Genomic DNA, 27,217 nt, shown 5'->3' on the forward strand with positions numbered 1-27,217 from the left:
TGTAAGATATTCCCCTCATGGGATGGGGCTGCTCTGGGAAGAGCATCCACACACTTGCATGCAGAAGGTTAGGGCATCTCCAAGACAGGGCCGAGAGAGACTCCTGCCTGCAACCTTGGAGAAATTGCTGCTAGACTGTGTAGACTAGGGATTCTCAACGTTGGGTCCCCAGATGTGAATGGACTTCAACTCCCATAATTCCCATCCAAAGGCCACTGGGGCAGGGGATTATGGGAGTTGAAGTCCAATAACATCTGAAGACCCAACGTTGAGAACCCCTGGTGTAGACAATACTGAGCTAGATGGACTAATGGTCTGACTCAGTATATGGCAGCTTCCTATGTTTCTGCTATTCCTTGGAAGGGATAGGGAGCTAGCCACCTAGTCAGGTGCTGAAGCCTCTCTGCTTGTCCCTGATCACTGGAAACCCTACTCATCCCCACTCTAGATGATTGTCTGGATCAGGGATTCTCAACATTGGGTCCCCCGATGTTACTGGACTTCAACTCCCATAATCCCCAGCCCAAGGCCAGGATTATGGGAGTGGAAGTCCAATAACATCAGGGGGCCCAATTGAGAATCCCTGGTCTGGTTGACACTGGAGATTTCCTCAGATGTTACCCTCACACTTCCCAGTGCATCTTCACTACCAGCGTGGTGTCGTGGTGGTTAGAGAGTTGGACTAGGACTGGGGAGACCCGAGTTCAAATCCTCATTTAGCCATGGAACTCACTGAGTGACTCTGAGCCATTCTCTTCTCTCTCTCAGCTTAACCTACCTCACAGGGTAGTTGTGGGGATAAACGTAACCATGTGCCCCACTCTGGGCTCCTTAGACAAAGAGGCAGCATACCAATGGAAGGAAGGGAATAGCCTTTACAAAATGAAGAGAGGAGAGCTGGTCTTGTGGTAGCAAGCATGACTTGTCCCCATAGCTAAGCAGGGTCTGCCCTGGTTGCATATGAATGGGAGACTAGAAGTGTGAGCACTGCAAGATATTCCCCTCAAGGGATGAAGCCGCTCTGGGAGGAGCAGAAGGTTTTCAAGTTCCCTCCCTGGCAGCATCTCCAAGATAGGGCTGAGAGAGATTCCTGCCTGCAACCTTGGAGAAGCCACTGCCAGTCTGTGAAGACAATACTGAGCTAGATAGACCAATGGTCTGACTCAGTATATGGCAGTTTCCTATGTTCCTATGAAGGTTGACACCCCCAGAATTCTGCCTTCCGCAGCCAGGGCTGTGTGCCTGCCCGGCCTTTCACACCGCTGCAGAACGCACGCTGTGCAAACAGATTGGAGAAGGCCGCAAAGCGAGACAGTGGCCTGCTTCAAAGCGGCGCACCTGTAAACAAAGCCATATGCAAGGCAGCGAGGCCTTTTCTCTCCCCCTTGGCGGAGGCTTAAGTCTGCGCCAAGAGCCAGAGACCCACAGTGCGAGTGGCCAAAGGGCTGCGCTTTCTCCCCGGCGGAGGGGCCGCTTTCCCGGTGCTGCGTGTGCCTGCATCCTTGCGCATGGCTGCCTCTTCCCCGGCAGCCTTCGGCCGAACCTGTTTGCCGAGCAGCACAGCACCATGTGACTCCAGCCCGGAGCTGTACTGAGCATGGGCGAAGCCATCTGGGCCGCGGTGCTCCTTTCGGAGAACAACAAAGCCAGCGGGAGCAGCCCGCTGACGAGCCTTTTTTGTTTCCGCCCAGTCAAGCGGCTGGGTGCTCTTTTTCTCTGGCCCTTTGAGCAGTGGAGACCGCTCCGATTCGTGTGCAGGGCTCACGGCTCTGGCAGCGTCGCATCGCCGGCCCCTTGAGCGCACCCCCCTTCCCGGGCCTTCAGCAGCGGCGGAGGCAACTGTCATGTGTGAGTAGGAGACCCAGCGTGTGGATGTGCCTGTTTGTTTTGCTGTGCGGATGCTGATGCTTGCAAAGGCGGGAGGAGAGAAAGAGGGGCCCCTTTGATGCCTCTTTTGGTCATCTTCCAAAGGTTCCTTGCTGTGCATAAGCAGTGTGCATTGGGGCGAATGTCCTGCTTTGTAACGGCCCCATCCTTTGGGTCATAGGTCAGTGGCAGAGCGTCTGCTTAGCTTGCTGAAGGTCCCAGGTTCAGTTCTTGGCAGGGCTGGGAAAGACTCCTGCCTGGAGAAGCCACTGACAGTCAGTGTGTAGACAATCGTGAGCTCGATGGACCAACGGTCTGACTCAGTATGCAACAGCTTCATTTAAGGACGGGGCCGTAGCTGTGAGGTACAGCATTTGCTTTGCATGCTGAAGGTCCCAGGTTCAGTCCTTGGCAGAATCTCTAGGTAAAGTTGTTCCATCGAGTCGGTGTCGACTCCACAGAGCCCTGTGGTTGTCTTGGGCAGAATACAGGAGGGGTTGACCATTGCCATCTCCCACGCAGTATGAGATGATGCTTTCCAGCATCTTCCTATACTACTGCTGCCTGATATACAGTAGGTGTTTCCCATAGTCTAGGAAACACACCAGCATGTGAGCACTGTAAGATATTCGATGGGGCCACTCTGGGAGGAGCACCTGCCTGTTTGCCTGCAGAAGGTTCCAAGTTTCCCTCCTTGGCATCTCCAAGATAGGGTTGAGAGAGACTCCAGCTGTGGAGAAACGTCTACCAGTCTGTGTAGACAGTACTAAGCTAGATGGTCCGAGGGTCTGTCTCAACCTTTTGGAGGAGGAAGAGGAGGAGGGAGGAGGAGGAGGATCCCACTCCAGCGGACACCCCCCAGCCCTGATTAAAGATTGGGCTGGGAGAGACTCCTGCCTGCAGCCTTGGAGAAGCTGCTGCCAGTCTGTGTCAACAATACTGAGCTAGCTGGCCCAATGGTCTGACTCAGTACAAGGTAGCTTCGTATGTTCCTATCTAGGAGGAGGAGGAGTTTCAGGTGGGGCTGTCTCATCTGGCCTGGGGCTTTTCATATTATCCTGGTAGCATGGGAAGATGTCCTTTAATAGCTTTTGCACAACCAGCATCAGGGAAGAAGGGAGTCAGGCCAAATTACACATTCCCTTAAACCAGGGGCAGGCCACCTTTGGCACTCCAGCGGATGCCAAACCTTCGTCCCATCTTCCCCAGGCCACAATATGTCTGGGGATGATGGGAGCTGAAGTTCAGCAACTCAGCTGGAGGGCCAAAGGTAGCCTATCCCTACTTTAAACCCGTTAGGAGCAGATGGGCTCAGAGCAAGAAATGAACCAGAAGCGGCTCTTTGAAGTTCCCAAACAATGATTCATTGTTTGGGAACCCACTGATCTGCATTGAATCAGATCAGTGGGTGATCTGATTCAATGCTGGAGCACATTATCTGGTGAGGGGGGTTAGTGCTTTCTGCTGCTATTCTTTCCTTGCTGAAAATCACTCTCTAAGTGGCCCTTTGCCCCCAGAGCAGCCATCTGCAGATATAGTTGTTTTGAGTGTGTGTCTATGTGTTTTTTTTAATAGAGTCATAGAAAATTAGAGTTGGAAGGGATCTTGTTCTTCTTGTCCAACCCTCCTCTGCACAATGCAAGAAATTGCTACAGCATCTCTGACAGATGACCGGCAGTATTCTCTGTAACAGGGATTCCCAGGCATTGTTGACTACAACTCCCATAATCCCTAGCCAAAGGCCACTTCAGCTGAGGATGCTGGGAGCTGTAGTCAACAACAACTGGGAATTCATGTCACAGGGAGCCTTGATGACCATCCAGTCTCTGCTTGAAAACCTCCTGCAAAGGACAGCCCACCATGAGGCAGACTGTACCTCTGTCAAGCAGTTCTTAAATTTAGAAAATCCTTCCTAATGTCCAGCCTGATTCTGCTTCCTTGTAATTCCAACCTGTTAATTGATACTGGCACACCAGTGCCAGCAGTGTTCCCGGTAACAGGGATTTCCAGATGTTGTTGACTAAAACTCCCATAATCCCTAGCCAAAAGTCACTGCAGCGGAGGATGCTGGGAGTTGTAGTCAACAATAACTGGGAATTCCTGTTACAGGGAACATTGAGTGTCAATATAGTTTAGGGTTGTGCGTTTTGTTTTGTTTTCTGTTTTGTTTTTGGCCCGAATCCGAAACAACCCCACTTTGTTCTTTGTTCGAAATCAGCGAATCCGAAACACCCCAATTTTGTTCTTTGTTCGAAATTGCAAAATCCGAATCTGAAACGTTTTGGATTTTTAAAAATGGCCCCAGGGAAAAATGGTGGTAGTGCCTGATGGGTGGAAACTACCACCCAAGTTTCAGAGAAATTGGGCAAAGGGCTGGTTTTTGGTGAATTTTTGAAGTATAGGATTCTTCCCATAGGGAAGAATGGAGGTTTTAGCAAAAGTATAGCTTCATGTTGGGGGGAAAGGTGTGGCCCAGAGCAGAGTAGGGTGGGTGGTAGTGCCCAGTGGTGGCAAGGAAGCTGCCAGAATTATTTCAAAGGAATTGGGCAGAAGGCTGTTTTGTAAAGAAGCAATGGAGTTTCTGCATCTGTAAAGTTCTTCCCCATAGAGAATGATGGACCTCCATAATTCCTGCCCCATAACTGCACTTGGGGGGCACCAGGGTGGCCCAGAGCGAGTGGTGGTGTAGAGCACATAGGTTGCTAACCCATGGGGTACTGGGTTCTGTTGTTTCTGAGATGTTTTGAGTGTAGATTCAGATTGTCTGGTAGCATATGAGAGTGGATTCATGGTTTGTCATTGAAAATCTCATATGCTGCCAGAGAATCTACACTCAGAACACTTCAGAAACAGCAGAACCCAGCACCCCGTGGGTTAGCAACCCATGGGGGCGGTTGGCACCCTATGTGCACTACACCACCACTTGCTCCCGGTCACCCCAGTGCCCTCCAGGTGGAGTTATGGGTCTGCTGAAACCTCCATTATTCCCTGGGGAGGGGGGGAACCTTAAAGAAGCGTAAACTTCCAACAATTCCTAAGAAATCAGCCCTTTGCCCTATTCCTTTGGAACCTGGGTTGTGGCAGGCACCCCTTGGGGCACTGCCACCCAACTCACTGTTTTGCCCCTCAGGCCCCCTTTCTGCCCCTTTTTCAAAAATTCTTTAAAAATCAGCCCTTTCCCCAATTCGTCTGGAATCTGGGTGGCAGCAGGCACCCATTGGGGCACTACCACCTGAACCACTCTTCTGCCCCCAAAGCCCCCTTTCTGCCCCAAATCCACCCCAAATAACATCACACATCAACAACAGCAGAGCTTTGGAAGAAAATCAGGCAGATTTCCAAAGGTCATGCACATCCACATCCCCCCTGCCCGAAATGCAATTGATCTACACACAATAGTGTGAAACAACAACAATGAAATGCACACGGCCCCACTGGCCAATGAGGGTAAAATTTACCCTTACATTTGCTTAAAGGGAATAAGGAGGCAATTGCCAGCAGATCAGCCCATGCTTTCACTGGCCAATCTGCGGGCTGGAAGGGCTGGAAATTCAAACAGATGTCAAAACTAAAAACGGAGCCTGAAGGAGAAAGACTGTTTGCGATTGCAAAATGGAGTTCCAAAACAGCTGAAACAACAGAACGTTTTGTATCCGAAACAGGGACGTTTTGTTTTGGCTACAAAACTTTCTGTTTTGAGCATTGGGTGTTTTGTTTTGGCTACAAAACAGCTGGAATGGCCTGTTTTGTACACAAAACGTTTTGTATCCGAAATGAAACGCACACCCCTAGTACAGTTAAGAGGAAGAGTTGTTTCAACATTATACTGTTATTAGCCCTGGACATTCTTTTGGTCATACAATCAAAGCTGTCTGTCAAATCTGCCTGACCGTTTGTAGACCTCAGCCTGGTAACAAGAGACACCACCCTTCCAAATTTGGTGCAGATCCACTGAAAAACGACAACCGTTATAATATCAGCTCCTGAAAAGAGGGGTTCCCATGCTGGCTGTATGTTTTGCCATCAGATAACATTTCTTAGAATTCTTTTAATATTTTAAATATATATATATATATATATGTATGCTGATGCATTTATTGTTTTTTGGGGGAATCGATTCAATATTTCCTGAGTTATTAACTCAGTCCCCATAGCAACAGGGTAAAATCAGCTAAGGGAATTTATCACTGATTTTGCCTGCTGAGGGTTCTGAAGTCAGAATTGGAAGGGACAAATCCTGGCAAATTCTGCAAAATGACTTCCTGGTTATGAACATGCCTGTTTGATAAAACTCTGGCACTTGCGGAATTAAACAAACGTCCCCTTCCTCCTCCCTTTCTCCTTTGGGGCTTTAATTTTCTCCTCCCACTGAATCAACAATGAGGTGGCAAATAGACTTGGGAGGAGTGATTTGTGAGCAAGCGTGCGGTCTACTCATGTGTAAAGGCATGGGTGTATGGAGCCTCATTCCTAAAACAGCATAAGACTGTACAAAGTCCTTACATCATGTGCAAGTTAAGATGGGTGCCTTAACTTGCCGTTTCCATGTTCTTTAGGGCACCGTTGAAAATTGAAATCATCTTAACTTGAAGGTTTTGGGATGACTGAATCTAATTCTTCCCTAAGGATCAGCAAAGAACAAGTCCACTCTTTCTTCTCTGAGAGTCCTCCAGATATCTGAAGAGCTGGTTTGGTGGTAGCAAGCATGGCTTGTCCCCTTTGCTAAGCAGGGTCTACCTTGGTTTGCATATGAATGGGAGACTACATGCATCAGCACTGTAAGATATTCCCCTGAGGGGATGGAGCAGCTCTGGGAGGAGTACTTGCCTGCAGAAGGTTCCAAGTTCCCTCCTTGGAATCTCCAGGATAGGGTTGAGAGAGACTCCAGCTGTGGGGAAACGTCTACCAGTCTGTGTAGACAGTACTAAGCTAGATGGGCCGAGGGTCTGACTCAACCTTTTGGAGGAGGAGGAGGAGGAGGAGGAAGAGGAGGGGGAGGAGGAGGAGGAGGGAAGAGGAGGAGGAGAAGGAGGATCCCACTTCCAGTGGAGACCCGCCAGCCCTGATTAAAGTCTTCTAGATCCATCAGACTTTGAACAACTAGAGGCTGTTGCCCCTTCCTTTGTCACATTTTATGTAAATTGCGATTGGCTATTGTGTAATGTAATGTTTTTGGTCAATGACTGAAATAAATTGATTGATTGATTGATTGATTGATTGATTGATTCAGGAAGCGTAGCTGGGGGGGGGCTGTTGGCGGTGGGCTGAACTGGGCCCGCTGCCGGCATCCCTACACCACTGCCCTGCAAAGCTTAGAGGGAACACAAACCAAATAAAACAATCCACAAAACATAAAGGGAAGGAGTCCTTCCTTCACATTAAAGGTAAAGTGTGCTATTGGTGTCAACTCCTGGCAACCACAGAGCACTGTGGTTTTTCTTTGGTAGAATACAGGAGGGGTTGACCATTGCCTCCTCCCACGCAGTATGAAATGATGCCTTTCAGCACCTTCCTGTATCCCTGCTGCCTGATATAGGTGTTTCCCATCGTCTGGGAAACATACCAGTGGGGATTCAAACTGGCAACCTCTGGCTTGCTAGTCAAGTCATTTTCCCACTATGCCATTAGGTTAATATATGGCAAATCAGGAAGGAGGATTTACAATGGCATTTCACTCTTTGTTTTTTGTGTCACCTTTGAACAGTTGTGTTCCCCCTTATTCACATTTTTAGTCTCCCACCCACACTTTAACCCCTCCTCTCTGTTCTGCAGTAGTGTCTTTCTTTGGGTATGGCTCCTGTACCCAGTTCCTCCTCCTTTCCCTTTACTATGGGTATGTGCTCCAAGGCAAGTTCCAGAGCCTTGCCAGTTTCATTGATACCTCCTCAGTTTGTTTGTGAGTAGGAGTGCTGTGATGACACTTGTGCTCTTTTACACTTTACACTTGTGCTCTTTTGGGGGTGGGGAAAGAAAAGACAAAACTGACAAGACCAGTCTCACAAAACGACAGAGTAGGACAAGGCTTGTCAAACTTGGGTCCCATCATGATCGGAGTTGTAGTCCAATAACATCTGGAAATGCAAGTTTCCAGATGTTCCAGATGTTTTATTCACCCCTGGAGGTGAATAAAGATGGTGGTGAATAAAATGGTGGATGACAATGGTGGATGCATAAGAGGAGGTTTCACACTGTTAGACCATCACCACATCATTCAGTGGCAGCACTAGAAAAAAACTGGGGGGGGGGGCACAGAAGGGGCAGCGTGCATTTCTGGGTGGGCAAGCCATGTATGTCCCCACATGTTCGAGTTCTGAAACAGAAATGGAAGGGAGCAAGCTACTTGTTTGAGGTGTGCTTTCTCCTTGCTCCCCTCCGCCTGCCACCTGTTAATGGCACTGCTCCCAGGGGAATTGGCAAACATCCCTGACTACTTTTTGGGATTGTGTGGGGAACTAGTGAGGTTAAATGGAGCAGCCCATTTCAGAATAAATTTGTGCAAAGCTTTGGTCTTGGAAAGAACTGACAGAGAGGTTGATGTTCAAAAATAGAATCAGGTTTATTTTAAGGTTTAGGGGCACAGGAAATGAAATATTGATTAATAAGCAACACCAATATTAATTGGTAAAACTAACAAGACTAACACAGCCTTGATGGGATTGCCTCTTAATCTAGCCAAAGGGCAGTATAGGCCAGCATCTGGGGCAGACAAGTGGGAGAGTGTCTTCCCCTTTCACTCGCTGGAAACTTGGGTTGTGTGTGAATGCCATGACATTTAAAGTGGGGAAAGTATATCATCTTGTGAATGGAGATAACATGCATCAACTGAAGCTGCGCATAGTTCCTGAGTGATCTTTGAAGTGCTTTAAAAATGCACAAGTGAATTTGACCTCTGTCCCTGCTGGGCCCTGTGGCACGTCAGTGACTCATTCTGTTTCTGATTCCGTTCCTCTTCAGGAAAGTAGGAATATTAATGACTGGCCTCAGAGGGGTTTTATGAGGATTAAAGAGAATGATAATTTCTGTAAAGTACTTTGCATGCTACAATATGCTGTAGGAATGACAGATAATAACAACAATGAAGATTGGTGCAGGCATGGTTCAGACTCCTAATTATCTGTCAGCTGCTGTGTTTTTGTAGATTTCTTTAAGAAGTCAGAGTCTAGATTATAACTTGCTTGGACTGTGAACTTATTTGTTTCCTAGATACAAAGCACAACAAACTGTTTTCCCATTTCTTTAATTTGGAGCTGAGGCCATTTTGCACAAGTGATGCTTACATCAGTTATTACATTTTCTGGTCCAGCAAACTGAATCTAAAATAACCATAGAACAGAATAGATAGATGTGATTTTAAAGTGGCTCTCTTTCACCTTCTGTTTTGCATGGCACATGTGACTTTGACATTTCCAACTTGCTTCCCAAAACGTTAGAATTGTGAGGAGCATGAATTGTTTTTCACCAAGAGCTTTTTCAGACAGCAGGCTTTACTGCGGACTTACCACGAGGCTTTACTGTGAGTTTGGGGCACAACAGATCCTCCAACACAAAAAGAGGATTTTTTTTTTTTAATCCCAGACATAAATCAGTCTAGGTTCCAATACGGAGGAAAAACCCCGAATCGTGTGTGAAGCGCTCTCTGAAATCTCGCACTGACTTCGGGGTAAATCTGGCCGATACGTGAACGCGCACCCACCCTCCCAAAGTAAAGTTGCCGTCTGAAAAAGCCCCGACAGAATACACACCAGAAAGGAATGAATACCACTGACACAGGGGCGTAACTATAATAGGGCACGGGGGAGACAGTTGTCTGGGGGCCCACTGCCGTGGGGGGCCCCCTAGAAGCAAGTCACATGATGGACTCCCCCAGCCACACACCCGCCCAGGCTTCCTTAGTTGTATTCATCCTCTGAACCTGATGTGAGTATTAAGACCTGGAGCTCCCAGAACAGCATGTCTTTCTCTAGTACCATTAAATGACTTGCATCGTCCACAATTTACAAAACCTTTAAAAAAATAATTTAGGATGATGTTCTATTGTGGCACATAGGTTATATATAGGATATATATAACTATGCTTTTTGTTACCACTATACCACTATTCAGCCTCATTTAAAATTTCTTTACTTCATGAGCTGAGCTTCAGTGGGGGGGGGGCATTTCAAAATCTTGTCTCTGGGCCCCCTCCAACCTTGCTACGCCCCTGCATTGACATTATGGCTATGAATGCAAATGTGATTGCGTATCATGTTGTGTGGGTCTGTGTGTGCACTTTGATTTGTATTGCAGTATGGGCAATAACATTTCTCCTTCCAGGTGGATGGCCAAGGACTAATGCTGCAGCTTGGAGAAGGGGAATTCTTGCCTCCGCCTCATACACAGTATTTACTATAGGCTTCCACTGAAAGACCAACAATGTCTTGGGTTTCCCTTTCAGGAGGCCGAGTTTGCCCTGGCCAATGAGGAGCCCGCAGCACAGCGCTGACGTCAGGCCCAGCGCTGCGCTCTCAGCCTTTTGGAGTGACTTGGTTGCCCGGGCGACGGAAGCACATACTCCCTAGACTGGCTCACCGCCCTGACATCAAGGCTTGGATGTCTCTCTTGCCGCTTCCAGGCTGGATGGTAGCATGGAGGGGAGAGGCCTATAGCCCTGCAGAAGGAGCTGTCAACCACTAAGCAAATGGTAAGCAGCATGCAGTGCGGCTCAATGGGTGGATTGGGGGGGGGGGGCGGCGGCGGCAGGCAAGCGGGCGTCGAGTGGCCACTGGCAAGGGAGGAAAAGGCTGTGCTACCTGCTCTGGGGACTGACAGAGGATGTGTGTGTGTGCGTGTGCATGTGCATGTCTGTGCCTGTATGTGCGCGTGCTAAGGTTGCCCAATCAAAACGGCAACGATCCAAGGCGGATCATGCTGGGATGCTGGAATTGAGAGCCATCTCTCACATTGCGTGGAAGGATGGATGACATGTGGAAATAGAAGGTGCAAGCAATACTCACATAAGCCCTGTCCAGGCATTATGGTTCCCTGTGTCCGGATGTCTGTAAACATATGCATATGAATGTGCACCTGCATTCATTTTAAAAGTGGATCTGAGGGCAGGCCTCCTCAAAATGCAGGTGGAGTTAGGAAGGGTGCAGTTTATGTGTGTGCAACCAGGGGTGCAGAACCCCACTAAGCGTTTGGGCCCCCATTTTACGGAACTCCCCCTGCCAAACCGATTTGCCCATGGGCCATATCTTCAATCCTGAAAACATTTTTCTGTCTCCCACGTGTCTTTCCTCTCCACCCAGAAATTCCATTGAGGAGTTGTTCCTTAAGCTTGCCCTCTATCTGCACCCCTGCATTCAGCATAACATGTGAACATCTGTGCACATGTGCAGTGGTATGTGTATCTGTAAGCTGTGCGGTATAGAAATTGAATTATTATTATTTATTTACACAGTCAGACCGGTGTTATTGACTGGTTTGTTTTATCCAGACATCGAGTCCTTCCCAAGGACCTAGGATGGCTGAATTTTATTGTCAGTGTTGTTGCTGTTGTTATAGATATGTTTTGTTTTAATGTAAACCTCCCTGAGCCATTTTTGGAAGAGCAGTATAGAAATTGAATGAATGAATGAATGAATAATTGATTGATCTAGGATCAGATTTGGTCTAGTCATCCCACCAGACAAAAGGGACCAGGATCCACTGATTGTGTGAAACCATGCCAGGATAGATCAGTCCTGGTAAATAGGAACATAGGAAGCTGCCTTCTACTGAGTCAGGCCATTGGTCCATCTAGCTCAGTATTGTCTACACAGACTGGCAGTGGCTTCTCCAAGGTTGCAGACAGGCGTCTGTCTCAGCCCTTTCTGGAGATGCCAGGGAGGGAGCTTGGAACCTTCTGCATGTAAGCATGCTGGTGCTCTTCCCAGAGTGGCCCCATCCACTAAAGGGAACATCTTACAGTGCTCACATCTAGTCTGGTTATCTGTCCTAGTCAAATGCTGGTTAACTGGAGTAGTTTGATCAGGATTGCCCTGAAATTCTGTTTTCACACCATCAGCTCTGCTGGGCTTACTAATCCTGATTAACTTTTAATCAGGACCCTTGTAATTGTATGAACACAGCCATTTAAAAACACATTTACCCATTCCTCCTCACTTGGTGTCCCACAACAGCATATCATTTAAAAAAACCCTTGTAAAAACACATGTCTCTCAAGTCTGTTGGAGTATATCAGGGCACGGATGGTGGAAGTGTAGGCCCCTTGTCTTTGAGCCTGAAGCCAATGGAAAACATGCACACTAATGCTGCACATGTGCACCGAGCAAAAGTATGCACACAGTGACAACATCTCCACTTCCAAAATGCAAATGCAGTATTATGTGCATGTCAGCCAATATTGATTTTATGTTTGCCCCAAAGCTTTTATCATCTGTGAGGACTAGCAGCTTAATTTATTTTATTTTTTTTAAGGGAAGAGTTCTGTGATATTGGATGAAGCACCAAATTGTGTGATTCATTATGTGATTGTGACATCTGTTTACCAGGATGGGGTAGTGGTTTTGAGTGCTGAATAAATCCTGGGGAGACCTGTTCAAATCCCCACTTAGCCATGAAGCTCACTGGGTGACAGGGGTCACTCTCTCAGCTTAACCTACCTTGCAGGGTGGTTGTTTAAATGTCAGGCGAAGTCCTTCTTGCTCACCCAGGCCTTAAAAAAAATAAATCTGTAAAACATTTTGAAATTAAAGAATTTAAATTAAACAAATTGATGCTTTCTATTTTATAGTTGCCTTTTGTTTCAATGTGCTTTGAACTGTATATTTTATTCTGTTGTTTTATTGTCTTTGAGCCTCCCAGAGAACAATTGTAATGGGGGCGGCCAAGAAATAAAATTATTATTAGGATAAAATGAGTGGGGTGGGGGTGGGGTGGGGAATGACACCATGTCCTGTGTTCCTTGCAAGAATACTGGTCTAAAAATGTAATTAATAAATCTCCCCTTGCCCCACACACCTGCTCTGACGTCTTTCTTGCCTTTTAGGACATCAAAGGCCAGTACTGGACTGATGATGATTCCGATGGCGACAATGAGTCAGAGGAATTCTTATATGGAGTACAGGTGAGGCTGCTGGTATCTCTGGAGGGGGAAGGCTGTGTGCTAGCGGCAGCTCAGCCAAGGTGGGGTGGGATCAGGGGCATAGCTAGGGGAGAGGGGGCGATAATGAAGAAAATAGGGTGGAGCTGGAGGGCCCTCAGGAGCTAGGGTGGGGCTCCCCTGTGTTCTTTGAACCCTTCTGCTCAGTTATAGATACACCCCTGGGTGGGATTCTTTTAAATTCCCTGTAGAGCTTGAGGGTAAGCAATATGGACGCATCTTAGGAACTTATGAAGCTGCCATATACTGAGTCAGACCATTGGTCTATCTAGCTCAGTATTGTCTACCCAGACTGGCCGCAGCTTCTCCAAGCTTGCAGGCAGCAATCTCTCTCAGGCCTATCTTGGAGATGCTGCCCGGGAGGGAACTTGGAAACTTCTGATGCTCTTCCCAGAGCGGCTCCATCTCCTGTGGGGAATATCTTCCAGTGCTCACACTTCTAGTCTCCCATTCATACGCCACCAGGGCAGACCCTGCTTAGCTAAGGGGGCAAGTTGTGCTGGCTACCACAAGACCAGCTCCTTTTATTGCCAGCAGCAATGATGTGAAGGCGATCCTTCTGTGACGTCTTGGCCATCTTTCCCAAGCCTTAGCAACCTGTTTGTCCAGCTTTTCTGAGCTGAAAGCTAGGAACTGGGTTCTGTGGTAGAAAATTACTGAGTACAGAATGTTCCTTCTTTCTGCCATTTATTTTATTTCTTTTTTGAGGCCACACCTGATGTTATTTTAAAAACATGCTCTGTGGCTCCCATGCTTGTTTTTTCAGCAAGCCCCACCCCTGAGCAGGACCACAGTGGGAGAAGTGGGCTTTTAATAGGTTTCCATCCTTGGGTTGGACTACGACTCCCCTCCCCTCCTGCTGAGGGTCATTGTGGCAGGGGATGATGGGAGTTGTAGTCCAACAATATCTGGGGAGCTGTGGTTGGGAACTTCTGCTTTAAGTCATTCCCTTTGCTATGGTCTTGATCTGGATTGCCACACTGCCTCCCCCACGGTTGCTTTTTAACCAGGGAGGAAAGCTCCTGTTGACTAGGATCGGGGAGACCCGAGTTCAAATCCCCATTCAGCCATGATACTAGCTGGGTGACTCTGGGCCAGTCACTTCTCTCTCAGCCTAACCTACTTCACAGGGTTGTTGTGAAAGAGAAACTTGAGTATGTAGTACACCGCTCTGGGCTCCTTGGAGGAGGAGCGGGATATAAATGTAAAATAATAATAAATAATAATAATACATGGGAGCAACTGGGGCTACATTCTGGATCAAGGCTGTGGTACAGGCATGTTGCTGAGTCGATCTCGACTCGTGGCGATCACATATCCATGTGATTTCCTTGGCAGAATACAGGAGTGGCTTCCCATGGCCTCCTCCTGCACAGTATGAGATGATGCCTTTTCCAGCACCTTCCTATATCGCTGCTGCCCGATATAGGAGACTACAAATATATTTTTCTTTACTAGGCACAGTCTGGGAAGCACCCCACCGGGGATTCGAGGGCCACCTCCAGCCTCAAAGGCAGGATGCCTCTGAGTACCAGTTGCAGGGGAGTAACAGCAGGAGAGAGGGCCTGCCCCTTTCAGCTCCTGTTGTGGGCTTCCAGTGGCATCTGGTGGGCCACTGTGTGAAACAGGATGCTGGACTAGATGGGCTTCCTTGGGCCCGATCCAGCAGGGCTGTTCTTATGTTCTTATGCCTCTTGCACTCTGGGCAACTTAAAGTATTGTCTAGTTCCACAGTGTATAAATTAGTTTAAGTATCAACCAGTAGGTGCTTAGCTCCACCTACCCGAAAGCTGCTCTGCGCAGCAGTGTGCCAGACAGCATTCCCCGCAGCGGAAGATCAGCTCCACCACTGACCTGGCTTCTGTGGAGCTGATCTCTCGCCCGGCGGCCGGGTGCGTGGGAAAGGGGCTGCAATGGAGATAAGCACTTACTAATTTATGCACAAAGGTGCCTCTCGCCCACCCACCCTGGCGGCACCCTCACTGGCCACGGCTGCTTATACTGAGTCAGACCCTTGGTCCATCCAGCTCACTATTGTCTACACTGACTGGCAGTGGCTTTGCCAAGGCTTCAGGCAGGAGTCTTGCCCGGCCTTTCCAGGAGGCTTTACAGACACGGCTGTTACCCCGAGTCCCCTTCGGGAGAGTGTGTGTGCGCGTTCACACACCAACCAAACTTACCCCGAAGTCCTTTCGAGGTCCTCGGACCCACTCCACACACAAATTGGGCGCTGTGATGCGAATTCTAACTTCTCGACTTATGTCCCGGTTTTGAAAATGCCGGTTTTAAGCTGCTTTTTCTGAAAACGCTGGGGCAATCAAGGAGAGGCACTGAGGTAGAATCACTAGCATGATAAGAGGGATACTCTCTTTACAAATGCAGATGTAGCTCTTTAGTAATTTCTGCTCCCCCTCCCACCATTGGCTAGCAGGAAAACACGGAGGCATGCCATGTGAACTTGCACTGAAAGCAAAACCCGCTCAACATTTACCCCGCAGCATGAAGTCATGTGTGAATAACTCCCTGGAGATGTTGCCAGGGATTGAACCTGGGACCTTTGCATACAAAGCAGATGCTCTGCCCCTGAGCTACAGTCCTTCCCCCTCTGGGCTAAAATGATGCAAAATCTCTCCCCCTCTCTCTTGGGCTCTCTTTGGATGTGTCCCCATCATTATTGTGTGTGTGTTTCTGCAGGGGACCTGCGCGGCGGACCTGTACCGGCACCCGCAGCTGGATGCGGACATTGAGGCTGTGAAGGAGCTCTACAGTGAGAATTCTGTGTCTGTCCGGTGGGTACTGCGGCGTAGACCTGGGCAGGACTTTTTAAAAGGGCAACCAGACAGAAAAGGTGCAGGTTTTTTTTAAAAAAGGCTGTTCTAAAAGAACATTTGTGCAGTTCAAATTTTCAAGTCATGCAATTAAAGGATTTAAAGTGACAGGTAGCAATGAGAAAAGTCTAGGTTCCTCTAGTTGTCTAGGCTCCTCTAGAACCCGTACCTTGATCAAGCATTCCCATTTCTGCTCCAACTGCTAAAGGCCTTTCCCTCAGACTCCACTGGTACTCCCCACAGAGGCTTCCCCAATGAATATAACAGAGGCTTCCCACAGAGGCTTCCCCAATGAATATGAAGAGCCCCTGGTGGCGCAGTGGTAAAACTGCTGCCCTGTAACCAGAAGGTTGCAAGTTCGATCCTGACCAGGGGCTCAAGGTTGACTCAGCCTTCCATCCTTCCGAGGTCGGTAAAATGAGTACCCAGAATGTTGGGGGGCAATATGCTAAATCATTGTAAACCGCTTAGAGAGCTTCCAGCTATAGAGCGGTATATAAATGTAAGTGCTATTGCTATTGCTATATAATGCTCTTCTGCAATAGTGCTGTCAACTTCCTGGTTCTGAGGATTTTCTTCTACTCTGAGTCAGTTTCTGAATGTCATGGAATGTACCTCTAGGCTATAAAGTATGTGTGCACAGACTAGGAATATAGGAAGCTGCCATATACTGACTCGGACCATCTAGCTCAGTTTTGTCTACACAGACGGGCAGCGGCTTCTCCAAGGTTGCAGGCAGGAGTCTTTCCCAGCCCTATCTTGGAGATGCTGCCAGGGAGGGAACTTGGAACCTTCTGCTCTTCCCAGAGCGGCTCCATCCCCTAAGGGGACGATTTTACAGTGCTCACATGTAGTCTCCCATTCATATGCAACCAGGGTGGACCCTGCTTATTTAAGGGAACAAATCATGCTTGCTACCACAAGACCAGCTGTTTTCCCTAGACCAGCTCTCCTCCCTAGTCTAGGAAAAGGCACTGGCGTGTGTTGTAGTGAGGAAGTTTATGAGTGTGAATTGACACTTGCATATCATTGTGGAGTTCTGAATTTCCATTCTAAAAAAGCATTGGACCTCTGTTAACTAATTTAGGCTTCCAGGGCCAGGGTTCTTTCCCGACTGCTTGGGAAGAAGTGGTGTAAAATCCCATGGCAAAGCCTAATGTTTTGAAGCTGGTTAGAGTTAGGTGTCGGAATTTTACACTACTTTCTGCGCTGAGGTTTTGAGCGGAGAGGAAGGGGCAGGTGACGTGATGGCTTTCCTGCCCCTCCTCCCCCACTTTGGTGAAATTGCTCGAGCAACGGGCTCTTGCAAAAAAAAAAAGGCTTTTTTTTCCCAGTACCACTGGTACCATTGTGCAAGAGAATGAAAGGGAGCACCAAAGCAAAACACACACACAAGCTGTCTCCCTCAACTAAGAAGCAGACAGGACGTTTCAATTACTCACAACAGTAATAATAAAACACACAGATACACACACACATACACACAAACACCTCTCAAAGGCATGGAGGGAGAAATACAGCTGCAATCCTATGCATTCTTACTTTGGAGGAAGCCCATTGAACTAAATAGTTTACTTCTGAGGAAACTCAGCAAGCCTGCAAACTGTTCTCAAAACTAAAAACTAGCTACTCTTTTATCACGCACATTTAGAGCTTTAAACCTGAAACGTCAAGAAAAGACATGAATACAGGCTGTGGCTGTGTGAACGGCACCTTGCTGTTCCCATATCCAAGATGGTGTCAAAACCCAGATCGTACGAACGCACACCAAACCTATATGTAGCAAAGTAATTTTAAGTTCCCTTCTGGAAAGTACTCAGGTTTCATGTTTTCTGTGTTTATGTATTTTAGGGGAGTTAGGGCAAAATTGGGGGCATACTCCTATCTCTTGCTTGTGGGCTTCTTAGAGGCATCTGGTGGGCCACTGTGGGAAACAGAGTGCTGGTCTAGATAGGCCTTGGGCCTGATCCAGCAGGCCTCTTCTTATGTTCTTATGTGTTGCTGTGAGATCTCTGAAGGTTCCCTGAGGTCTGTGTTCAGCTCTCTGAGTCGCGCAGTAAATGGAAGCAAGATCCTGGGAAGGCAGCACTAAGAGCTGGAGAGATGGCTATAGTATTCTCTTATGGGGAATCCCTCAGTAATGGGGCCAATCCCTGGCAGCATCTCCAGGTAGACTCCTGCTTGAAACCTTGGAGAGCTACTGCCCGTCTGTGTAGACAATACTGAGCTAGATGGACCAGTGGTCTGACTCGGTATAAGGCAGCTGCCTATGTTCCTATCAGCCTCTCTGTCACATGCTGTTTAACAAAGAAAAAAACCCAAGCACGCATATGCACAGTATATGCTTAAAGTAACATCTAACTCGACCCCAAATTTTACTTCTAGAGATCCTGGAGGAAGGGAGATGAAGCTCGCAAACTGATAACATTGACAGGAAGCTTTTTAACAATTCATTTCACTTCATTTTATTTATTTTTTACATTTATATCCCACTCTTCCTTTTGAGGCGCTCAGAGTGGTGTACATGCTTATTTTTATCCTCACAACAACCCTGTGAGGTAGGTTAGGCTGAGAGATACATGACTGGCCCAGAGTCACATGGTTGAATGGGGATTCGAACTCGGGTCTTCCCGGTCCTAGTCCCACGCTCTAACCACTATGCTATGCTGGCAGGTCCCAAAGTAGAAATAGAGACAACGTAGGGACAGTGATTTCCAGGGGCAGAGACCAGTTAATAGGGACTGTCCCAGGTAGGCAGGTGACCCGCCTGTGGGAAGAGACTTCCCTGAGGACAAGAACAAGCAAGTGGCTGGGGTTGGGGGGGGGGGATAAAACCTGCAGATCCCTCATGTCAATCCTTGTCTAAATCAGATCAGATCCCTATCTAAATGGCAAGCTCTGGTAACCAGACTGCAGTGCAGCTTGCAGTCTGCACGACGGACGTTTACTTCCTCACTCGCATGGTGGATTGTGTGCACACACCCCCTACGAGGTGGGGAGAACAGGAATCAGCGTGTACAGGAAAACATCTTTGCCGTTTCATGGAAAGCTCTCTGAGTGCTCCTGCTTTTGCCGTCTAAATATAGTCACACTGGACGAGCAATGTAATCTTATTCAGGAGCATTCTCTGGCTCTTTACAGACCATGTGTGTGTGTATTTGTGAGCTGCCAGTGTCCTGGGGCAAATCACCTCTTCTCCTCCTGCCTTCTGGAGCAGAGATGCCAATTAGCAATAGCAGCAGCTGAAAGCCTGTGCCCAGAGAGATAAGCCGGAGATGATTTGCAGCCAGCACACTGAAGCCAAGACTAATGGGGTAATGCACATACCCCTTGCAGCTGAGCACAAAGCCAGCGAACCACGAAAGCAGCCCTGAAGTGGTTGCATGTCTTGGCACAGAAGGTCTTTGCATAAAGGCTGGTGCTTTAGGTTAAACAGGAATGAGAAGGATTCGTACAAGCAGGTATGATGCGTTTCACAATTCAGGGACCTGGAGTGCCATTCCACGAGGCAGAGTGAGGCAGTTGCCTCAGGTGGTGGGTTATTGGGGCGGCAACATGCTCCCCACTGTGGCCACAAGAGCAGCTCTTCGGATTGTTTGCAAGGGCATGATTGCACCATGTCTTTAACAATGAGAGGATATAGGTGAAGCTGATTTTAGGATACAAACCGATTTGTAAGGGAGAAGGTAATTCTTGATTAATTCTTATTGGGCCAGAATTAGGCCATTCAGGACTTCAAAGTAGGCGTGCGCAGCTCTTCAGATCGCATCAGAGCTGCAATCCAACCCTTGCAAACTTTGCGTGGGGTGTCTCCCCTCACACTCCTTGCAAATTCTGCAAGAAGCACCAGGAGAGAAGCGGAGGCGCTTGGCAACCTTCCCTCCTCTCTGTTCCCCATGCCACTTTCAAAGTTTGCAAGGCTCAGTTTAGAAAGGGGGCTTGCCCCCACTAAAGACGTGGGGCAAGGCAGCATTTGACGCTTTGCAGAGCTGGATTCAAACTAAGCTGGCTAGGCTCGGCTTTGATTCAGGTCAAACTGGACCTGATCTGGTTCGACCACTGAACCGATTAGATTCAATTCGGCTCTCTACTGGTAAAGGGGAATCTGGTGAGGGTTCCTCTTACCAGTAAAGGTGGGTGGTGGTGGTCAGGGGGGCTTTCCTAAAGGTAGAGCAGGCAGGAGGGGCATCATTTACTACTCACCACTTCCATTTACTACTCACCACTTCCATGGCGGCCGCAGGGGTGGGCGGGTGGGTGTGGAGGCTCCCTGCTACCCCCACTGGCCTCCCCCAGAGTAGCCCTGGCCGGTGGCAGCCTTGTTCGGGCCTTCTTTGGCTCAGTTCAGGTCTCTGTGTACTTGTGGCGGCCATTTTAATGACTTCTGTACACACGGGGTGTGGAAGTCACTAAAATAGCCCCCACATGTGCACAGAGGCCTGAACAGGGCCAAAAAAAGGCCCAAACTGGACCTCTGGCAGCCCCGGCTAATCTGTGGGATGCCGGCGGGGGTGGGGGTGGGAGCTGTTGCTCCCCCTGCTCCCCCACCCACGGCAGTGGCGGATGAAAGCTGTGAGTAATAAATGACTCCCACCCACTCTACCTTTAGAGAAGCCCCCTGCCCTGCCCTGTACTGGTAAAGAGGAATCCTCACTGGATTCTTCTTTACCAGCAGAGATCTGAACTGGTTTGAACTCAGATTGGCCGAGGCCGGTCTGGTTCGACCTCCAACCTGTCGAGCCGAGCTGGTTAGATATTGAGCCCCGGTCGCACACCCCTACTTTAAAGTCCTGTATGGCCTAATTCTGGCCCAATAAGAATCAATCAAGAATTACCTTCTCCCTTACAAATCTGTTTGTATCCTAAGATCAGCTTCACTGATATCCCCTCATTGTTCGAGACATGGTGCGTGACTGTTATAGAGAAGAAACAAGCCCTTTTGGGGGATGACACCACAATGCTGCCATGTCCTCCTCAAGGCTCCTTCTCTTTCTAAGTTTCTATGGGCATTACAAATGCTTCTATCCCCCTCCCCCCCAAAAAAGGTCTAGTGGTTGACCTGAAATTTATATTTAGTCTTTGCTGTACTTGTTTTGAACTGTGCATTTCATACGTTTGATTTGTGTCAACTGATTTAATTATTTTTATTTGGCCTGTCTGTCAAAATGTCCGATCCCGACAAATGTGTATCATCACCCCACTGGTGATGTGCTCCCAGCACAGCCAGCTCTGTGCAGTTCCCACCATCTCTAGCACTGGGAGAGCCTCTTCTACAGAACTGGGGTCGCTAGGAAGGTGCAAAGGAAATCTGGGAAGTGTAGTTCCTCCCTATGGGGAAAGAGCTAAGGGAAGCTACACTTCCCAGCTCTTCTTGCACAGCTTCCTAGTTATCCCCGTGTACTATAGATGAGACTCCCCCGGTGTCGAAGACTATGGACTCATTCACATGTAACAGGGGACCGGAGTTGTAGGGACCCACGGTTTCCTTACTGTTACATCCGAATGCGTGCAACTTTGATCCTGTCAGTAGTGTGGCTTGAGGCTGTGCTGAGAATACTCCTATTTGAACCTTCAGTTTTTAATGAGTTTCACTGCTCCAAACTGAGGGTCCAAGGAGTCTCCCTGCTGTCCGAATGCAGCACTGGAGGCTGCATTCAGCCAGACTGGAGTTGAGGGAGGAAGCCCCTCCCTTTCTCCCTCCCTGATTGGCTATGCAGGCTGTCCTTCAAGCAAGAAGGAAGCCTGCACAGCCAGCTCCCCCGCCTCTCTGCAGTCTCACTGACTGAAGAGAGGATGCTCTCCAGAACATCCAAATACAGACAGGAGAGCAGGAGGAGGGGAGGTGTGGAACTGCGGGTCCATTGGACCCGCGGATCTGTGCTACATGTGAATGCAGCCATGAGGGACTTCATGCAGCTAGCTGTGCTGGGAGCACTTGCATCCATGCAGTACCCAGGGTTGGGGGTACGTATTAGACACACAGGCCTAACTCCCTCCCTCCCTCCCTTCCTCTCCCCTGGAGACAAAACAAACTGGTTTCTAAAGCCCAGATCCAACACAGGAGTCTTCATCAGCTGTTGCTTTCTCTTTCTGCTGGGACCTCAGAGCAGTTAAATCAAAAATTAAAAAATAAGAGACACCCTGGAACTATGGAACATCTTTATATAGAATGCTGTGGAGCCAGGAATTGGGACTGTGTAGTAAGCAACATTTATTACATTTGGTGAGATGGTTCTGTTTTGGAATAAGGGGCACCTAGTAGCCCTGCTAGAAAGCCCTCATCCTTCTTCTCCTGTTCCTGCTATTCCTTTTCACATCATGTGTTTTCTTAACCCTTCTGATTTGCTCCACAGAGAATATGGGACCATTGACGATGTGGACATTGACCTGCATATCAACATTGGCTTCCTAGATGTAAGTAGTGGGCAATCTAACAGTGTGTGCATTCTACAAATGGCAGGAGTGGAGAGGGTCACACGAATGTTGGGAGACCCCTTTCTTCCTTTCCAAACATCTGTAGGCCTAGAAGCTTGAGAGTTCCAGAACTCTTGGTCCAGTTAGAAAGGCTCAGTTTCTGGGATTAGAACGTCACCCTCACACACCCCTCTGTACTTTCTAAAGTGCAATTATCTATCTATCTATCTATCTATCTATCTATCTATCTATCTATCTATCTATCTATCTATCTATCTTTACATGTATCTCGCTCTCTTGCTTCAAGAAACCCAGAGTACATGGTTTTGTTTATCCTCACAACAAACCTGTGAGGTGGGTTAGGCTGAAAGAGAAGTGACTGGCCCAGCGTTATATGGTGAATTTCGTGGCTGCCTGGAGCTTGGGACTCAGGTCTCCTAGTCTAACACTCACAATCTCAAAACTGGCCCCAGGATTTGATCTGGTTCTCTTTGCAGGAGGAAGTGGCAACAGCCTGGAAGGTCCTCCGGACCGAGCCCATCGTTCTGCGCCTGCGGTTCTCCCTTTCCCAGTATCTGGATGGCCCCGGTGAGTAGTCCATCTGCAGGACTTGGAGATAAGGAAGTGGGGTGAGGAAGCTCAGATGGTCCATCTAGCTCAGATCCTAAAGGGAGTGAGAAAGCTGCCACTAGAGACACCGTCTGTGGTGTTGGACAATGATGCCCACGTATACCTTGCAATGATGCATCACAGTGGTTGAAGCTTCCAAAAGGATGGGGCTGCAGCTCAGGGGCAGAGCATCTTATTTGCATGCAGGAAGCCCCGGTCCAGTTCCTGGTATCTCTAGGCAGGGCTGGGAAATGCCCACTCGAAACCCTGGGTTGCTGCTGGCAGTCAGTGTAGGCAGACCTGAGCTAGCTAAACCAATGGCCTGTCACGGTATGGAGCAGCTTCCTGTGAGCCAGCCCATTGAGCTTGATATTAAGGCCGTTCTCGTGACTGGCTCTACCTAGGCTAGGGAAGCCCTACCTGGGTAGAGCTGGTCATGAGAAGCACCAGGATGAGTCCCAGTCGTGGTGCTCTGTGACTAGGTAGCCTGTTGTTGTTTTTTAACCTGGGCTTATAGTATGGTAGAAGGGTGTGAGCGACCCCACTCCCTGGTCATGTGACTGCTTGGGCTGCCCATAAAGCCGGACGGCAATAGTGCCCAGCAGCGGCGGAGTGCACAATGCAGTGCATTGTGGGTTTTATATATATTTATTTACGACCCGTTGTCAGCTTACAAATCAACTAGAAATAGTAGAATAAAAGGAATCCTATAAGAGGTTAACAGTTGCTAGAAAATAATAAAACATCAATCACAGACAGTACCAGTCAAAGACTTGACTAGCAATGGCTAACAATAAGATATAAATATAAACTAAAAATTCAGGAAGAACATATGCATGAAATAAAAAACTGACGTAACCACATAGCATTAGAGCAAAACTTCACCACCTTATATGTAATAGATGGAGATTGATCTGGCGGAAGAGGAGAGCTGATCTTGTGGTAGCAAGCCTGACTTGTCCCCTTAGCTAAGCAGGGTCTGCCCTAGTTGCATATGAATGGAAGACTACATGTGTGAGCCCTGTAAGATATTCCTCTTAGGGGGTGGAGCTGCTCTGGGAAGAGCAGAAAGTTCAAAGTTCCCTACTTGGCATCTTCAAGATATATTGCCGAATCACGTTTCGGCACATCCCTCGTAGGCAATACTGAACTAGATGGACCAATGGTCTGACTCAGCATAAGGCAGCTTTCTATGTTCCATACTTCCTGAATGGCTAAATCTTGTTGCTATTGTAACACTGATTTACTGAACCACAAAGAAGGCCTTTGCAGAAAACCATGCTGCTTTTGACTGTGCTGGCCAGTATTTCTCCAAAGAGACTGGTGGGGGTTAGCCTCTTTTTAAAACTGGCACAGGTTTGAAACTGGCATGAGGGGCAAAGGACAGGGAACATTGCCAGCAGCCTCCTTTTCTCTCCTTATGCTTCTTGCACGCTTTGCCAAGAGTGTGAAGAGAGACTCACCCAGCAAAGCTCTCAGAAGCCAGATCGGTCCTGAAGAGCTGCTCCAATGGCAGCAGTGGAGACTATCTTGCCACCTGGCTGGTACCCCAATAATCTGATGCTGGAGGCAACAGCCTCACCTCGCCTGATGGAAGGATCTCCTTTCTTCATGTCCTCATCCAGCAGCCATCTAAGCCACTAAGCATTGTGGGTACTGCATATTCCATGGGTATATGTTGCATATATTGTGGTTACTGCCTTGAACAAAAAATGATATATAAATGCAGTAAACAAATAAAGCAAACTAATGAATTCCTCTTTCTCTAGAACCATCCATCGAGGTTTTCCAGCCATCCAATAAGGAAGGGTTTGGACTGGGCCTACAGCTGAAGAAGTGAGTAGGACCTTTTTATCCTTCCCAGTGAAGGATAGCAAATCACTCTATAGACATCTGTCATTGCAGAGCAAATTGGACACTTTTTGGCAGGAGGCGGGGAAAGGACCATTGTCATTCATTTAAATGTCAGAAAAATTAAGGTTACTACATGAGACTAAGAGGCTATTCACACGATGGGGCAAAATTGGGCTAGTGGAGGCTAGCTCGATTTTGCCCCATCGTGTGAACCGGTGGTTCCTAGGCGGGTAACCCGCCTAAGTACCCCAGCCCTCAAACCAGGTTTGCGGAGCGAGTGCTCCACAAACCTGGTTTTAATAATTGGGAGTAGCTGCAGCGTGGCTTTGTGCCGTGCCTACTGACGAGGAGACCCTTGGAGGGGAGCTGAAAAGCCACGTCCCGGCTCCGGGGGTCTCTCCAGCATGCCCTGTGTGCTCACGCAGGGCATGCTGGAGCTTGCGGGGAGCGATTAGCCCCCGCTTCCCCCAGCCCCCGTCGGCTCTGTCACAGAGCCAGCAATCGTATGGGCAGCCGATCCGCCCGCCCAGGGCTCCCTCTCTGCTCTTAGTCCGCTCTCCCCTCTCACCGCCCCAAACCGGGTCTCACTGATCGTGAGACCCGGTCCTAGATGTGATAAGAAACAAAAATGGGTAAGGCTAGTTATTGACAAACACCCATTTAAAAGGTTTACAAAGCAGTTTACATAGAAAGAGAAAGAAGCATTAGACAATTCCCTGTCCCAAAAGAACTCACATTCTTAAAAACAACAACCAAGCAAACCCCAAACTATTTGTTTCCAATAACTGCTGGGAAAACACTGTGCTGGGGTTGGATAGGGACAATTCCTCCCCCCTTGCTCAATATAAAAGACTCTCCACTTTAAAAGATGCCTCTTTGCTCAGTTTGCTGGGTATGTGTGTGTTTTTTAACTGTCTATTGTCCTTCTGTGTGCAACTGGGATCCATTTCCCATGGCAGTTGCCAAATCTGGGGAAACCAGGCTCAATGGGGTCTTATCACACTGCCTTCCCTACTGATTGACTATGCCAGTCACTGTCATCTTTCCACTAGGATACTGGGAATGTTCACATCCCAGCAATGGAAGCACCTCAGCAATGACTTCCTCAAGACCCAGCAAGAAAAGCGGCACAGCTGGTTCAAGGCCAGTGGCACCATCAAGAAATTCCGGGCTGGTCTCAGCATCTTTTCACCCATCCCCAAGTACGGTGGCACCCCATCTGCTGTCTCTTCCTAGGGGTGGTTTCTTTTCATCTCCCCCCACCCCGCAACCTTCCCCTTGCTGCTGCCCACTTCCAGGAGTAGGAGCCCCCTCTTGATCCAGAGTGGAGTCTTTGGACCAATTGGAGCACTTCACTTGCACCACTTCAGGTTGTTTAAATGCTCCTCTGCTTGGTTCTGCATTGCCCTGAGGATTCATATATTTAAGGGTGCAAGGCTCAAGGAGCAACCTGCCTACTTGGCAGTGTCAGCCCATGGTATTCTGCGACCACTAAACAGCCCTCTCCCTCCCCTCTCCTTTTTCTTCCTTATCAAAAACAGAACTCTCAGTTCTTTCTTTCTTTCACCTCTCTCATCCTTCTTTCCTTTTTCTGCTAGGAAGGGAAGAAGAGGAAGAGCCAATGTGGTGCCATTTCACCCTCTGCTGGGGGTGTAGGGTGGGCGGCCATGTTGTCCCTGAGAACTGGTCCACACTTTGCCACCTGAAGCAGCCCATGCCACTTTTCCTCACAATGGGGCTAGTGCAGTGGTATTTTCCCTTACCCCATGAGATTTCTTTATGCAACTGAGCATGCTCAATTCCTATGGTGGATTAAGCTTTTTGCCGCCTGTAGGCAAATAGCCGCAGAAGCCCGAAAGGGGCTGAAAACAGCCCAGCCTGTCATTTGGGAGGCAGGCGGGCCCACTAGGAGCTCTTTCCACCATTTCTGTTGTGCTGCCGCCAGGCAGAGGTGGTTTTGAAAGGTATTAAAAACAGATTTAATCCCCCCCCCAAGATTTGCTGCCCCTCAAAATTTGCCACCGTAGGCAAGTGCCTATATTGCCTATGTGTTAATCCACCCCTGCCCCCCACACCATCTGCCGGTGGGCGCTCAGCAGGCCACGTTGCCAAGGCAGTGGCAGGGACACACAAGGAGGTCATTCACACAATCAAAAACTGTGTTCTGCCCAGGTTTGGGAGCTGTGTATACTCCCAATTTCTGATTGTGTGGAAGCAAGGTTAGAGGAAAACCTGGGTAGAAGTGATTGTGTGGAAGCAAGGTAGGAGAAAAAGCTACCCAGGTTTTCCTCTAACCTTGCTTCCACACAATCAGAAATTGGGAGTACACACAGCTCCCAAACCTGGGCAGAACACAGTTTTCGATTGTGTGAATGACCTCAAGGACTCTCCGATAATGCCACCAAATCAGTCAGAACGGGGATTTGAACTCGGGTCTCCCCGCCAGTGTTCAGAGGTGCACCTAGGTAATTTTGGAGCTGGACCTAAAGGCCTTTGGAGCCCC

General features: G+C 48.4%; 1 protein-coding gene across 5 annotated transcripts in view; it reads left to right on the forward strand.

Moving 5' to 3' along the window:
* Positions 1 to 1,457: 1,457 nt before the first annotated feature.
* PARP6 (poly(ADP-ribose) polymerase family member 6) overlaps positions 1,458 to 27,217 on the forward strand; it is a 64,412-nt gene continuing 38,652 nt past the window's right edge. For 2 of the 5 annotated variants that reach the window (XM_053272881.1, XM_053272884.1), the window contains exons 1-8: positions 1,465 to 1,848; positions 10,301 to 10,546; positions 12,896 to 12,973; positions 15,704 to 15,798; positions 22,191 to 22,251; positions 22,749 to 22,839; positions 24,630 to 24,696; positions 25,767 to 25,916. In XM_053272881.1, coding sequence (XP_053128856.1) covers positions 10,544 to 10,546; positions 12,896 to 12,973; positions 15,704 to 15,798; positions 22,191 to 22,251; positions 22,749 to 22,839; positions 24,630 to 24,696; positions 25,767 to 25,916 — 545 coding nt within the window. In that variant the 5' untranslated portion in view covers positions 1,465 to 1,848; positions 10,301 to 10,543. Of the gene's footprint in view, positions 1,849 to 10,300; positions 10,547 to 12,895; positions 12,974 to 15,703; positions 15,799 to 22,190; positions 22,252 to 22,748; positions 22,840 to 24,629; positions 24,697 to 25,766; positions 25,917 to 27,217 lie in introns of all 5 variants that reach the window. The other 3 variants (XR_008311502.1, XM_053272883.1, XM_053272882.1) reach the window with 3 other exon arrangements.

The sequence above is a fragment of the Hemicordylus capensis genome, chromosome 10 (genome assembly GCF_027244095.1).
Source record: "Hemicordylus capensis ecotype Gifberg chromosome 10, rHemCap1.1.pri, whole genome shotgun sequence".
NCBI classification, from domain to species: domain Eukaryota; kingdom Metazoa; phylum Chordata; class Lepidosauria; order Squamata; family Cordylidae; genus Hemicordylus; species Hemicordylus capensis.